Source organism: Callospermophilus lateralis, chromosome 17 (assembly GCF_048772815.1).
Source record: "Callospermophilus lateralis isolate mCalLat2 chromosome 17, mCalLat2.hap1, whole genome shotgun sequence".
NCBI lineage: Eukaryota > Metazoa > Chordata > Mammalia > Rodentia > Sciuridae > Callospermophilus > Callospermophilus lateralis.
The window spans coordinates 1,951,759-1,966,119 of record NC_135321.1 but is presented as its reverse complement, the minus strand read 5'-3'; the positions used below and the strand labels follow the sequence as shown (position 1 = coordinate 1,966,119).

Sequence of the window (14,361 nt, the reverse complement as noted above, 5' to 3'; positions counted from 1 at the left end):
GCAAGCTGGACCTCTGCCCGGCAGAAGGAGGAGCCCATGCTGATGTCCTGCAGGCCCCCTCGAGCTGGGTGCTCTGCCAACACTAGGCCCCAGCAGCCCCTGCGCTCACCTCCTGGCCCTGGATGCAGGCCTCACTCCCACCTCCCACTGTCAGCAGAGGCAGGGTGCCTCCTCGGTGTGCCCTGAGCTTCTGCCTTCTGTCAGGCTCCGCCAGCAAGGGAATGCTGAGACATAAGACAGACGTCCTTGTGAGGAGAGGCAGAGCTGTCCAAGACACAGAGGGAGTGGGTGCCGCAGCCCGGCTGGCTGGGCAAAATATCCAGGGGGTGACGAATAACTTGTGTACATTGATGCAGCAGGAGTGAGAGCCATTTATTATAGGACAGCAGCGGTATTTATACATTTTACACAGCTTATCTAATTAGCATAAACTAGATACAGCAGTCAACCAATCAGGAATCTCCACACTTAATGGCTCGCTTTTGTTACTTTACAAACCACTCCCTCTGGCATTTGGCCAGGCGCCATCTTGACTTGTTTACAGACCTTAACAAGTGGGGCCAACAGACATCTCTCTCCATGGTCCCCTGACAGATCACTCCAGGAGTCTGGGTCTGCTCTGCCCTAAGTTGACGTAGGAAACACCAGGTGCCTGTGGACAAAGAAAATGGCCCCAGAAGCGGTGGCTGTGTCCTCAAAGGCTGAGTCCCACGGATCATGTGTAGACAGGATAGAGACTGGAGGACAGAAGCCCAGACTGAGCAGGGAAGGGCAAGCCCAGCTGCTTGCAGGTGAGGGTGGTGCAGGCGTGTGGAGCTGCAGGCGTGTGGAGCGCTGCGGATGTGCCTGCCTTGTGGCCAGGCCCAGCTGGAGTCCTGGCTCAGTACGGCTCTGATGCTGGGACCCCAGTTTCTCTGGAGCCTGGTTCTCGTCCCCTGTTGCCATCATACCCACCTCCTAGTGGTTCTGGGCATGGGCTAGCATGGCATGGGAGGCAGTACGCAGGGAACCCACGCAGCAAACTCTCCTCCTCACATATGATTCTTCCTTGAATTCTGCCTTAGGGCAAGAGGCAGAATAACCACACTCCTGTGACAGGCTGGAGAAGGGGGCAGCAGGCGTCCTTGAGAGCCTGAAGCCCGGCAGCTGCCGGATCTCTCAGAAAACATCAGCACACACACACACAGTCACTGACAAATGGGCAGATATGCAATGTTCAAGGCCCAAAATGACATGGTGACTTCAGACACCCAGAGTTCCCTGTGAAGGGATAGTTGTGTCCTGGAAGAACTTGCCCAGAGGTGCAAGGGTTTGGGTGGGAATCTCCTGGGGTCTGTAGGCGGGGGCCACAGGCCTTTGGGGAGCCAGCCATGGGCCATGACTTCCAGATGGACTTGTGTGTCAAAAAGAGACGAGGGGAGGCTTCTGAGGGCTCTCACTAGACTCACTGTTGATGTCCCAAGTCTCCTAGGAAAGCCCCAGGCCTGTCACCGTCTGGCTGCCGACCACCTCCGTCCTAGGCAGACCTTGCCACTCACTTGCGCCTTTGTGGTGGTTTGCCCTGCTTCGCTGTCCTGAGCCCCTGAAGTTCTGCTGTGGTCTGATGTGCCCTTCGTCCCTCCAGGAGCACATGCTGACGCACCAGGCCGGCCCCTCCTTGAGCTCTCAGAAGCCCAGAGTGTTCAAGTGTGACACTTGCGACAAGGCGTTCGCCAAGCCAAGCCAGCTGGAGCGACACAGCCGCATCCACACAGGTGAGGCTCAGGGGTGGCCTGCTCTGTTGCTCCTGAGTGGACAGCCAGTGTGAAAGTGGACTCGGTGTGCAGCGCCAGAGTGTGCTCCGCGATCTTCAGGAAGCAGTGTCTGCACGCTCCCCTCTCCCCCGACTTGGGATGGATGGGTCAGCATTCCTGGGTTCTTCAAGGGAGGTCCCGCTACTGCCATTGTCACCACAGAAGTGGAGGCCATCGGGAGTGAGCTCCGGGCCGCCACCTTCCCTGCCTCTGCTGAGAATCGCAGAGGGCTCCTGCCAGCCCTCCCGCCACACCCCATCTCTCTGCAGTCTGCCTGTCCTGCCTCCCTCTGCTCAAGCCTCGTATCCCAGGGAGAAACAGCGCAAAGACAAGCCCTCCGCGGCCCCCCCGGCCTGAATGACTCCTCTGCTCACCCGTCCTGCCCCCATTGCCAGGGTATCGCTCTGCCCCTTCTGTCCCCAGCACCCCACATCTGCCACCACCAGGACAGGGTTCCCTCTGGCTGTGTCCACTGAGGGCCTTTCTCTGCTCCCTGTCAGAGGACAGCCAGGCTGGGACCTGCAAGGCAGACCTGAGCCACTCATCCCCTCCTCCACCTCCGGGTGTCCAGCGTCCTCTGTACGGCCACGCCTCCTAGGGCGCAGCTGCCCGCCTGCCCTGCTCAACCTGCAGGTGTTCTCCCCACCTGCTGCCTGCTGCCCCTGACGTGTCTTCAGGGGCATCTCGCATATCTCTTCCCCAAGGGTCCCCGTAGCTACCTGAGCTCAAGGCCAGCATGGGACACTGAGGTGCCACCCTGGTCCATGGCTCCCTGGATGGGTCCTGTCATGCAGGCTCCGGGCACATGGGGCCACATGTCTTGTTGTAGGCTGTGGCCTGGATGGTAAGCTCAGAGCCCCACACCCACCAGGCATGCAGCACAGAGCTGCTGAGTGGGAAGCCGATGTCTGTGCTGTGGCTTGGAACTACCAGTAGACCGTCATCTTTCTTTAGAATGAGGTAGATGCCCCGCGAGGGCGTGGCAAAACCACGCAGCACCACTTAGTGTGGCATCAGGGTGAACAATGGAGTTACAGTCCCTTCCAGTCTGCAGTGAAGGTTTGTTAGGGTTCCAGCAAGTGGGCCTAGTGGGCTGTGTGACAAGGCGGTGACCGTGATCTTCTGCATCCCCAGGAGCCGCAGCTCAGTTAGTCAGAGTGCTGAGTCCACATCAGCCAGATCTCCGTCCATCTTGAGGTCTCTCGTGCTTTGTTAACTGCTTCTGTTACATTTCTGAAAACGTAGTGACTGAATTGTACGTGTCCCTGATTTTAATGTGAATCTTTCCATTTCTTCAGTTATTTACTACTAATCAGCCTGTGGACCATGAAGAATTCAAATGTTTTTGATAGTTTGGAAGTACTGTCTCTACCTCTGTCTCCGCGCTCCCCCATTTTCTCTGCAGTCCAGGGGGATGGCGGCAGCCCTGAGGCCTCTCAGTGGTGGGGCGTGGAGATGGTCTGGACTTAGAACCATGTCTGCACTCAGCACCTGGCCTGTTGGTGGACAGCAGGCTGCCTCGCACCATCTCGTGTTCCTCGTGCTCTCACCTGCGTCCTCCCCAGAGGTGACCGAGTCTGGGAGGCGGAGACGACATGCAGCCCTAAGCCACCAGGGCGCACACACTGAGGCGAGCTTCTCCAGCAGCCTCTTGCTCTCCTCCAGGCCCGTCTGACCCTCAGTGCTCTGGCAGTGTTTCCTAAGTGTTTTAAATCACACTGAATCGTCTGCGATTTTAAGAGATATGAGGCATGGGATGGGTGAGCTGCTCTGCCATAAGCAAGTCAGTGGTGCTGGTCAGCGATGTTGGCCCTCATAGCGTTCAGGGCCAGTGCTGCTGAGGCCAGAGCACAAGGCCTGGGAGGGTCACTGCTCAGGCCCCACAGGCCAAAATCAGGACTTCACCTGTGCCTGGGTACTCTAGAGAGGCTCACTCCCAGGTCACCCCAGCTGGGCAGAACCTCGCTCTGTGTGGCTGTGGCTGTGCCCACCGAGGAACTGCTCTCACAAGCTGCATGGTTAGATAGGACGCCCTGCCCGTCTCCCTTCTCATCAGACTGCAGCAGGGATGGGGCCTCACCCAAGTCGTCCCTCCTTGCAGCCCACGTACTTGGAGGAGCGAAGTCACTAGAGTCAGGGTGAGGGTGAGGGCAGAGGCCATCTCTGCTCCGCCATAGGCTGCTGGGGCACAGCCTCATCTGCCACGGCCCCCAGGAAGGAAGAACAGACGCCGCGCAGCGTGAGTTAGCATGTATGAGCACATGGCGATGCTTGAGGGCAGCAGCAGGGCCACCACACAGAGTGGGTCGGGAGGAACCCTGTGGGCAGAGGGGAGAGGCCATGCCCCACCCAGGGCACTGGAAAGCTGGCCCAGGGAGGAGGATTGTGGGGGCCCACGGGCAGGACAGCGCGCCCGGCCTTCCTCCAGGTGGCTCCCGGCAGGCAGCGGGGTGGCCACTCCTCCTTCCATCCTGTATTAACGTCAAGCCATTCTGTGGAATACGAAAAATATTGCATACATTTTACTTTATATTAAATGGATTTGATTCTCTGTCCTCGATGTCTCTCTGCAGCACAAAATGCATCGGAGGTGTTTTGTGTAAACTATATGTGTTCTGCTTTGATTTCTGGATGCTTCTGTGGCTTTTAATAGCTTTTGATCAGCTTTAGTTTGTGTCTCAAGACAAAGTAGATTTGCCAGAATCCTGCTAATTAGCAATCTGAGTGATAGTAATAGGAAGAACATTGCTGTGGTCTTTTTAAAAATCGTGCATCTTCTTGAGAAGGGGTTCTTTCACATCTGTGGCATTGACGGTGGCTTTCCTGTGCAGGGGAGCGGCCCTTCCACTGCACTCTCTGTGAAAAAGCCTTCAATCAGAAGAGCGCCCTGCAGGTGCACATGAAGAAGCACACCGGGGAGCGGCCCTACAAGTGCGACTACTGTGTCATGGGCTTCACGCAGAAGAGCAACATGAAGCTGCACATGAAGCGGGCCCACAGCTTCGCAGGTGAGCCCTCCTCAGAAGCAGGCCTTCGGCTGCGCGTTCTGCGTGCGCTGTTCCCCGCAGTGTGCACAGTAGCTGTGTGTAGACCTGAGCTATGGGGGAACATGGCCAGAAGAGGTTGGAGAGGCCAGAAGTGGTGAGGTCCAGTGGGCGGGGCAGGCCTGGAGGCCTGGACATTGGTTACTCCAATGCCTGGTGTGGTCCCATGCCAAGTGAGGAGGCTTGGATCAATGACGGGTGGCCCCTGCTGATATCTCAGTCGTTCTAGCTCCCAGGAGCCGACTGGAGCAGGCTGCACACTGACGCACCCTGGGGAGGAGCGCCACTCACAGTGCACATGGAATCGGAGGAGATGAAATGTCCCGTTTATTTAGACAAGGACGTAGAAGTGCCTCAGGAACCAGGTGCCACCCAGAACCTGCACACATGTAGCACTCCTGGTTGGCTTGCTTCTTACTGGACAGAGCTAGCCATAGTGAGCAGTCAGGGCCTGGCACCCCGAGCAGCGGCTCCATGTCTGTCTGCAGTGTTACTGGAGGCCTTGCCCTGCACTCAGCAGGTCAAGGGCTGTTTCGGGGCCCAGGGGTCAGGGTCAGGGTCAGCCTGGCGGGGGCACACAGGGTCTGCAGAGGTCAGGGTCAGCCTGTCTGCTTTCTGTCTACTCGGTGCAGACCACACGTGGGCCTCTGTTTCTCCACGCTGATCCACGAGGTTCATTCGTAGCAGAGCAGCTGTTGGGGTGTGATCTGAGGCTGCTCCTCCTGGTCTTCGTTTCCCACACAAAGCCTAGCATCAGTGTCTATTTGAGGACGAAACGATGACAGAGAGCCTCAGTTGGGCTCACGGGAGTGGTAGCTGTGCAGAGGAGTGTGGAACGTAAAATCTGAGAAGAGCCCTGGGTGTGACCAGGGGGTTTTGCGTCTGTGTGTTTCGAGTGTGGCAAGGTTATGAAAGAGAGTGTGCTCTGTGAGTGACAGCAGACAGGCCTTCCTGTGTCTGGTGGGGCTGCATCTAGATGTGTCTGGGGTGTCTAATAGAAAGCAGCTTATATTATGGGGAGTTGTTCTTTTTAACATCTGCACCGTAGAGCTCCTGCTTTCCTTCCTGTTAGAAAAGTCATCCGTGTTGTTGACGTTAATTGTTAGTCACTCATCACAGATCCCGTGTGGACGTGTGGACGCACTGAGTGCCCGTGTTTGTGTGCATGCCATGCTGTCTTATCAACAGACTGGTTCACTGGATGGAGAGCAAGGCAGGGTGGTGGTGTCCGTCTTGGTTCCTGTGAGGCTCTGAAGTTGGACCCTGGGTGCTGCTGAAGGTCTGAAGCTATTTTCTCTTTGCTGCCTTGCAGGAACCTTGCAGGGCACAGCTGCTCCCCCGCAGCAGGATGGGGAGGAGCTGAGGACCCTGCACCTGGAGGAGGTGGTGCAGGATGCTGCGGGCGAGTGGCAGACCCTTACCAACGTGTTCTGACGCAGCGAGGGCACCTGAGCTGGCTCTGCAGCTACGTTTATGAAGAACAGAGCGCTTGGAATTTCTATTTTAAAGCTTCAAGTGTTAAAAATGTACCACAATAGTTTTTTAGCTATAAAATTATTTAAAGAATCATTGTCTTTCAGAGACTTAGAGGAAAAAAACTGGGAAAAATGTAAACACGTTGTTCTCATTTGTCTACGAATCACTGAACTCAGGTACTACAATAGTCAGCTTCACCTTCTCCATGGCCAGTGTATCTAGTTAAAAAGAAATTAACTGGATCTTACTATCATTGTAGTGTGATTTCTTTGTATTAGCAAAGACAAAAGTTAACCTGGAAAAAGTATGTAAGATTTTCCTTCATGCTTTCTGTTATAAGAAGCATCGCTTACAAAACAAACCTAAGATAGGTGCATGAAGTTGAGAAAAATGTCGTGAAACATGGGAGGTTCTTCACTTTTTACTCTGTGCATTTTGGAAGTTAGTAGTAGTCGTCTCTTTTTAACCTTCCCTAAGTGAATACAGCTGACACCCTGAGAGATGGCTGGACCAACTCTCCCTCACAGGCATCTGGTCACCAGCTGGAAGAGCCAGGGTCTGGGGCAGCAGGGAGAGGACACCTGGCCCCAGGAGGATCAGCCGTCCCACAGGTGGTGAGAGACCTGCTGTGTGCATCTGCTGAGGCTCAGGGTGAGGCCACTGCAGAAGCACAAGCCACACCGTGGTAGGGAGTGGCAGGATGGTCTCCTGGGAGCAGGTCTCCGCCCTGCCTTCTCCCCGGGAGGCTTGTTTTAGGTTAAGGGTGAGAACCCCCAGACCCCATGATTCCTCTTCATGCATAAAGAGATGTGTCTTTTATTTCAGGGAATTCTTTATTGTCCTCAATGGTGCCCGCTAGACACGTCCCCACCAAGCCCCATCCGGCTGGGGTGGAGCGCGGACGCTGCGTCCGGCAGCATTCCAAAGGCCGAGGTTCGCCACGCCGTGCTGGTTCCCTGTGGGTTATTTATATGTTCTATATATAAATGCGATGTACATAGTATGGGCCTCTGTGTGGCTGAGCAGTATATTTTGTAAATAGAAGCACTAGTCCCCGTCCCGAGTGCGCACCTGAGGCTCCTCCCACGAGCACTTGAGACCCCTGGTCATTGTTAATAAATGGTTACCTTTCCCACCGTAACACAAAGCTGGGTTTTATTTTCTTCTGAAAGATAATTGCCTTTGTTTTTCTCTCCGCCTCCCTGGCTCCAGAGGAGAGTCGTGTTGTTGTAAATATCGTGTGGATTTTGTATATCAAGAGGAGTCGCTCAGACTCCGAAAGAAAGAGACGTCCCACTGTTCTTCTGAAGGGCATCTTTGACTTTGCTGTTCACCTCTGTATATGTATATACGTCACACTGCGCTGACATGAAGACTTTTGTTATTTTGTGAAAATATTTAAGTCAGAAAACTGTTGAATAATATTACCTTTTCCCCCAAAACTACTTTGTGTATTGTATATTTTTTTAAGAAGAGAAAAGCCTTATTTGACCTCTTGTGAAGCTGGACTTGTGACCCCGTGGCCCCCAGAGGCCAGCCCGCTCACTGGCGCGGCAGCATTTTCAGAAAAACTGTAACTGTGCAAGAGTTTTCAAGGCTCTGCTTTTAATGCACTTTTTCTTTTATAATTTTGTATTAAAATATTTTAGATATGTTGATTAATTTTAGTGAACAAATATCCCCAAAGTTGAAATTATTGGAATTTAAAGTTTTTGTTCTTGCGGGTTTATTTATTTTGCTTTTAACATTAAATGTCATCTCAGGACATCTCCAAAAGGGGGTGTTTAGTTCCTAACTATATAGAGAGCAGAGTGTGTGACTGTGTGGTTCATTGCTGTTTAAGTAAGGCCTTCCCACATGAATCTGAAGCCTACTTTTATTTTGGTTAAAGAAAAAGAAAAAAATTTATGAGTAGTCCATTCTGTGTCTTTTCTCAGTTTATTAGCAGGCAAACACAAGACGTGTATGTATTATTTGGGTTTACTTTCTAATCATAAAAGCTGCTCCTTTGCAAAACATTCCTTGAAAATACAAGGTTTTAAAATGATATGTTTTCACTTGAATGTTTGTGGTGTACAGGTTGATCTTTGTATTTTACTGGCTGATTAAGAAGTTGTTTTAGGAAAGAGATTTCTAGCCTCATGCGTAACCAGGGTTTTGAGGATAGAGAGCTGTATTTTTAGAACTGTCTCACCAGGGCATATCTGCTTTGGAATAGCTATAAATACAAAATGACATTAAGAAATGTGATTAATTCTTTTCCTTTAGAAATATTTAAGATAAAATTGTTTGGCACATGAATTAATTTCAAGTTCAGATATGTTTACCAGAGAAGAACTTAGTGATATTTCTTTTACCTCTGAGGCCCAGACCATGGGAGGTAACCCTCGCAGTGTCTACCTGAAGAGCTTCGGACCGAGAATCAGGGTACGGCGTGGAGTAGGTCCTGCACAGCGCCACCAGGCCACCTCCACCACAGCCACGCAGGCTGCTTTTGAGAGTTTGTAACTGCCTTTAACCCGCTCATGGTAAAGGAACTGCTAAGCACTTACACAGGCTGAAAGAAAGGATTCCGTTTCCAAAGATGTGAGCATGAGCCCGCTGCACTCCTGCAGCCGAGACAGCGGGCGTGATCTGGCGGACAGAGCACAGGGAGGGCAGTAGCCCCGTCCGCTCCTGGAGGTGATGGCCACGGCTCAGCACCACCGTCCCTGTGCCGTGGGACGAGCCCCGCGCTGCTGAGGGAGCGCTTGCTGGGGAAGCATCTGCAGTCTGTTCCTTTGTGTCCTCCCTCGCCACGTTCAAGGAAATTGGAGTCTTAAAATCATATCTGCATTTTGTACCTCCCTTTGAACTTGGGTGCTTTTGTGTGTGAGAGGTTCAGGCCGCAGAGCAGGGGCAGATTCTGAAAGTAGATCTCGGTTCTTCCTGTGGAATTCTCTCTTATTGAGAAGGATGTTCGTAGCTCATGAAGATCCACATTTCAGCATTAACGACCACCACAGATTTATGTAAATAACATTTATAGAGAAGTATATAAGATGTGTAAACTGCTTGCTGGTCCTGATTTGGAGGGTGTCTCCCACCTGCTTCTCAAGTTCTCCCAAAGCTGATTTCAGTGGGCGTCTGCCCTCCCCCACCGAGAGCGGTAATGCCTGCTGTGTGCCTCAGCCTCCTGCAGAGTGGGGGGCCGACTGCTGGACCCAGAGCCCTCTTTCACACTTAATTTATTCGTGCAATGTGGGTGCTTTAGGATTTTTAGAGTAAAATTTCAAAAGAGCCTACATATACATAACCCAATTTAGTGTTACATATCTGCTTGGGCCCCTGGAAAGCAGCATTTTGAAATCTGGTTACGTCTTTTGCATTGTCTGGTAATGGGTCAGCAGAGCTTCGTGAGGCCAGAAGCCCTGCACACCCCCTGACAGTGACGTTTCTTCACCTCGGTGAGCACAAAGCCACCGTTACGTGGTCTCTGTGCTCCTAGTTGCCCCTTCCTCTGACACACGGTCCACTCGCCCACTGCCTCCCAAGGCGCCTGGTGGTTTCTTAGTGGATGACTAATAAGCATTTAAAGCACTAAAAAAAAAAAAAAAAAAAATCATTAGTATCAATGTCAGCAGCAATAGGCAGTGATCATAAAAGATTTTGCTATTTAATCTTTTCTATGTGTAACGCTTTACAGCATGAAGACTTTTGTATTAAATCAAGTTTTGTATTATATTTGACAAGTTCTAAAATGCCATAGTGATTGTTCTTGAGTCACCACTGAAGAAAATTTAATTTTTTAATTTACAGAAGAGTCCTCTTTTTATCTTCGGAATTGTCTCATGGTCTATTTATACATTGGATGATATTTATTTAATCCAATTTTGTATTAGAAATGCATAGTTATGCCAAAAGCCACTGTGCTGGCTTTTAAAAATAATAAAGATAGTTTTTGTATTATTTTAAAACTCCTGTATATTTGCTTCTTTGGGTTTGGGGCAAATGGTCACCGTTTGGAGTTGGTTTTCTCTGGCTGTCGCCCAGCGAGGGTCCGTGCCGTGCAGCAGGGTGACTGTGTTGCGAGGCCACCAGGCCCCCTGCTAGGAACGACCATGCCCCCTCGCTCAGAAGGTGCTTGAAAGCAAGTGGGCACGACGCCAGTTTATCTGCTTAAAAGGGTGCAGATGCTGGCTTTCTGGAAATACAGTGGAGTTGGGTCACAGCTTCTCCCCCTTGGAGACAGCGTGGGATCTGGGTTGCTGTGTGTCACACGGCCGGCCAGCCGTGGGGAGTCTGGGTTGCTGTTGCCCTCCTGCCTGTGTGGCACGTGAAGAACACCATGCCTTAGACCACTCTGCTCCTCACTCGGGAGCAGGCCTGGTGTGGACCAGTTTGGGCAGACGCCGTCTCCGTCCTCGAGCCCGTTGTTTTCAGGAAGCCTAGGCTCAAATGGGTCCGAGTGCGCTGGTGGGGAGGGGCTTTTCCTATGGGCCAGGTTATAAAACCCATCTTTCAGCCTTCTCAGAGTGCTCCACTCTCCAGGAAAGCCAGCTGCTTCCTTGGGTTCTGGCAGAGGACAGGAGTGCCCAGCACCAGTGCCCCCCTTTCTGGGGGGTGGGGGGTGGGACCAAAGCTCCTTTGGGGTTATTGATAGAGGTTCGTTCACTCCAGGTTCTGGGACAGACGTCCCTGGCTCAGGTCACAAAGTGAATGGAAATGTTTTCACAAATGTGATTGGCTTACTCCTCACCCAGAGCTTTCCGTGATGTCTGGTACCTTTGAATATTAAGTCAGTCCCCAAGGAAAGTACACACTCTCCTCACGTGATGCTTTCCACCACTAAACTCGTTTCCCGTTTCCATTTCTCAGGGCAAAGCAAGAGTTACTGACAGTGTTAACAGAGTTACATGCTGTTTCAGTAACCCTGGCCAAGCGGTCCCTGGTTCCCCTGGTTTAGCCAAGCTCGGCAGGGGACTGTCTTCCTTGTAACACACGCAGCCCCTTGGCCTGACTCTGCCTGGGTTCCTAGTGCTGGGTAGCCATGGACAATGGCTGCCGCTGCTTGGGCCTTTTGATTTGGCCATGTAATTATTTTGAGTATTTTCTTACTTTCTGGCCCAATGAATTGTTCTTCCCCAGCTCTGAGATCACTCATTTTTCCGAGGAGCCCTACTTCCTTTTTGTGGAGAGAGACATCAGAATCCAAGGCCAATCGTAGGTGTGCTTCCTGCCATCTAACCAGCGGGCAGTGCTGGGGAAATCTGGAGAGGGACATCTCTTGTTTCTTTATATAGAACCATGCTCCACAAAGGCGCCCCTCGTCCCAGCCAACACAGAGTCCCCCAGCTCTCTTCCACATCTGCCTCCCCTCTCCCCCTGCAGCTCTGTTTGCCTTTTCCTGCCGTCTGTCTCCAGTTCCCGCGTCAGCCCCTGTTCAGGCCCCTTCGTGCAGCCTGGGCCCAGCCACCATGGCCCCCGGGGAGGGGGAGAGAGCTGTCTCCTTCTGTTCGTGCACAAGCACCTGGGGGCCCTGCTGTTTGCGCGGCCTTCATTGCTCATTGCCCTGGAGCTTGCCTGTAAGTTAGGGATGAAAGTGTCCCAAGGAGACCGTGCAGCCATGCAGCTCAGGTTGTCCCTGGGGCCTTGCCCTTGAGTGTGGTAAGGAAGGTGGCAGGTGCTGAGCTGGTCACCTTATTGGCAGGTTCTGCCTCCTGAGGCTGGCATGGGCTGGGACGGGGAAGGACCTGGCCGGTGCTGGGTCCAGCTGCAGGATTGCTCCACAGAAGCTCGGTCTTGTCCCTCTGTTGAGTCCCAGCAGACTATGAACTTCTGGAGCCAGCAGCGTGTGTCTGCTGCTTCACCGCAGGGAGAGCTGAGCAGAAGAGACTCAGCCCAGAGGCCTCCACCCTGCCTCCGGGCTGTGTGGGAGGCCCGTGCGAGCATGGGAGTCCAGTGGAAGAACCAGAGGACTGATCGGCGTCCAGTGTAGACACTGCCAGAGCATTTCGGAAACCGTAATGACAGATAAAGCACAGCCTGGACTGCACTGGTGGGTTCCACCTTGGTCTCGATTCATTTGGAATCCAGTAACTGTTCACTGTTGAGAGAGACCACCATAGAAAAATGCGCTGATTCACTTTACATTACCCTTTTGGAAAAAGAAGCACTGATACTGCAGAGTCTTGGGATTTACTCTTGGTATCCTTCCGTGTGGGGTTTAGGAAATATTTGTTGCATGTGAAAAACAGGCACCCGTTGTGCACTGACTTGTTCTCAGAAGCAGGATTTGAAGCTCTAACTCCCAACGCGCCTCCTGTAGAGACGGACCTTGAGGAGCCGCTGAGAAAGGTAGCCAGGCAGAGCTGGTGTCATTGTGAGAGGAGAGCGCCCGTCTTGGCCACCGTGGAAACAGTGATGAGAAACCACCAGAGACCAGCCCGCCAGCACCTGGCCCTTGGACTTGTAGCCTCCAGATTGTGACAGCCTAGGATGTTATTGCTTGAGCCCCTGGCCTCTAGCACTCTGATTTGGCATCCCTGGCAGACCCAGCCAACACCGAGAACTAACAGATGGCTTAGCCCTCGGGTTAGTGAATCGTGACGAGCAGCTTCTCTTCAGCCCCTGGCTGTCTCTCCTGGTCTCCCAATTCCAGGGTCTTGTGCATGGCCCAATTCATGAAGGCCCCTTCGCTGTGTGGGAGTGCTCCTCTTCTGAGCCAGGTCCCCTCCAGCCTGGCCCAACCTCCACCCTCTCTCCAGAGCCACTTGCTCTGTGCCAGGCTGCCCACAGCCCAACCTCTGGGCTCTACCACTCACTCATGAGTATGTCCCGCCCCGGGGCTGTGCGGCTGGCATTCTCCCTGGGGACTAAGCAGCACGGGTGGCTGTGCGGCTTGATGACGAGTGTCCACGGGCCTGATTCTGATGTGCAGTTTCACGCGCCCCCCCCCCGCCCCGCATCATCTCTAGATCACGGCAGCAGCTCCAAGCCAGCTCTGTGCCACAGGAGAGCACCCACGTCCTTGAGGAAGGTTCTGGAACCCTTCTCACAGAACTCAGCCTGGAAATGGATTTTTGTCAGCTTTCAGGAGAAGCACTCAGACCTGTCTAGATGCACGTTCAATGGCTCAGTTTTTATTTTGCTTTAAAATATTTACCTGAATATTGCACGATCATGTAAATGCTCCCTTACTGTATTATATACCCTGGGTTTATTTACCATCTAGGTCATTTCTAGGAGGGGATGTATGTGACTTTAAAGTAGACTCACCAAGTAAAAGAGCACAAGATTTTAAAGTGTCATCATCTTTGCGTGATTTTGGAGTCCCACATTCAGAAGGGTTTGTGTACAGAAGGGGAGAGGGAGGAAAGTGGACATTGGGCTTTGAGTCAGTGTAACAGCGCTCGCAGGGCTCAGGTGTCCTGACCCCCAAATGGTGGCCTTCGGCACCCTAAGGTCCTTGCACTTGGTCCTTAAGCTGGAGCCTGGAGCAACATGCCCCCCAGAAAACCGGCTGTGGTATCCACGCTCCTTCTGGGTGGGTTTCCTTCCTGCAGTTCCTGAATGCAGCTCGTGCTCACAGCCCCGACCGAGCAGAGAAAGGAACCCCGGTTCTGTTAGAAGCTACCCAAAAGGGATTCTGGTTTATCTTTTTGGAATAGAATTCCTATAACCAAAGGCAACTGTAAGCGAAAAAAGAGAAAATCCCTAATGCAGTCTGGGAAACACTTCCCTCTGCCCAGGAAACTGTGTATGATCAAGAGTAAGTTTCCAGAATTCCTCAGGTCACATCCCCAGGGCTCTCACGCTGGCGAACAGCAAGACGGAGACCAACTTAAGCAGCTTCTCTTCAAAGCAATTAGAATTCCTTCCTTGAGGGCGGGCATTGCCTCTGATTGTCGAGGTGTGGCATCTGACCATCCACCCCATTGAGGGGGGTCAGAGGCTCCAACCGCACCCCTGGGATGCGCGCTCCCCTGGCCCCGAGATGAGCCTCGTGCTCCATGAGCCAGAACACGAAATGAGACACCGTGCAAAGATGGCTGCAAGTCCATTATTTT

The 14,361-nt window shown here is 52.5% G+C and overlaps 1 protein-coding gene across 7 annotated transcripts in view; it reads left to right on the top strand.

Moving 5' to 3' along the window:
* Znf236 (zinc finger protein 236) overlaps positions 1-10,269 on the top strand; it is a 103,759-nt gene extending 93,490 nt beyond the window's left edge. For 5 of the 7 annotated variants that reach the window (XM_077105599.1, XM_076836768.2, XM_077105597.1 and 2 more), the window contains 3 exons: positions 1,625-1,754; positions 4,625-4,801; positions 6,150-10,269. In XM_077105599.1, coding sequence (XP_076961714.1) covers positions 1,625-1,754; positions 4,625-4,801; positions 6,150-6,271 — 429 coding nt within the window. In that variant the 3' untranslated portion in view covers positions 6,272-10,269. The remainder of the gene's footprint in view (positions 1-1,624; positions 1,755-4,624; positions 4,802-6,149) is intronic. The other 2 variants (XR_013154544.1, XR_013154543.1) reach the window with 2 other exon arrangements.
* The last annotated feature ends 4,092 nt before the right edge of the window (positions 10,270-14,361 follow it).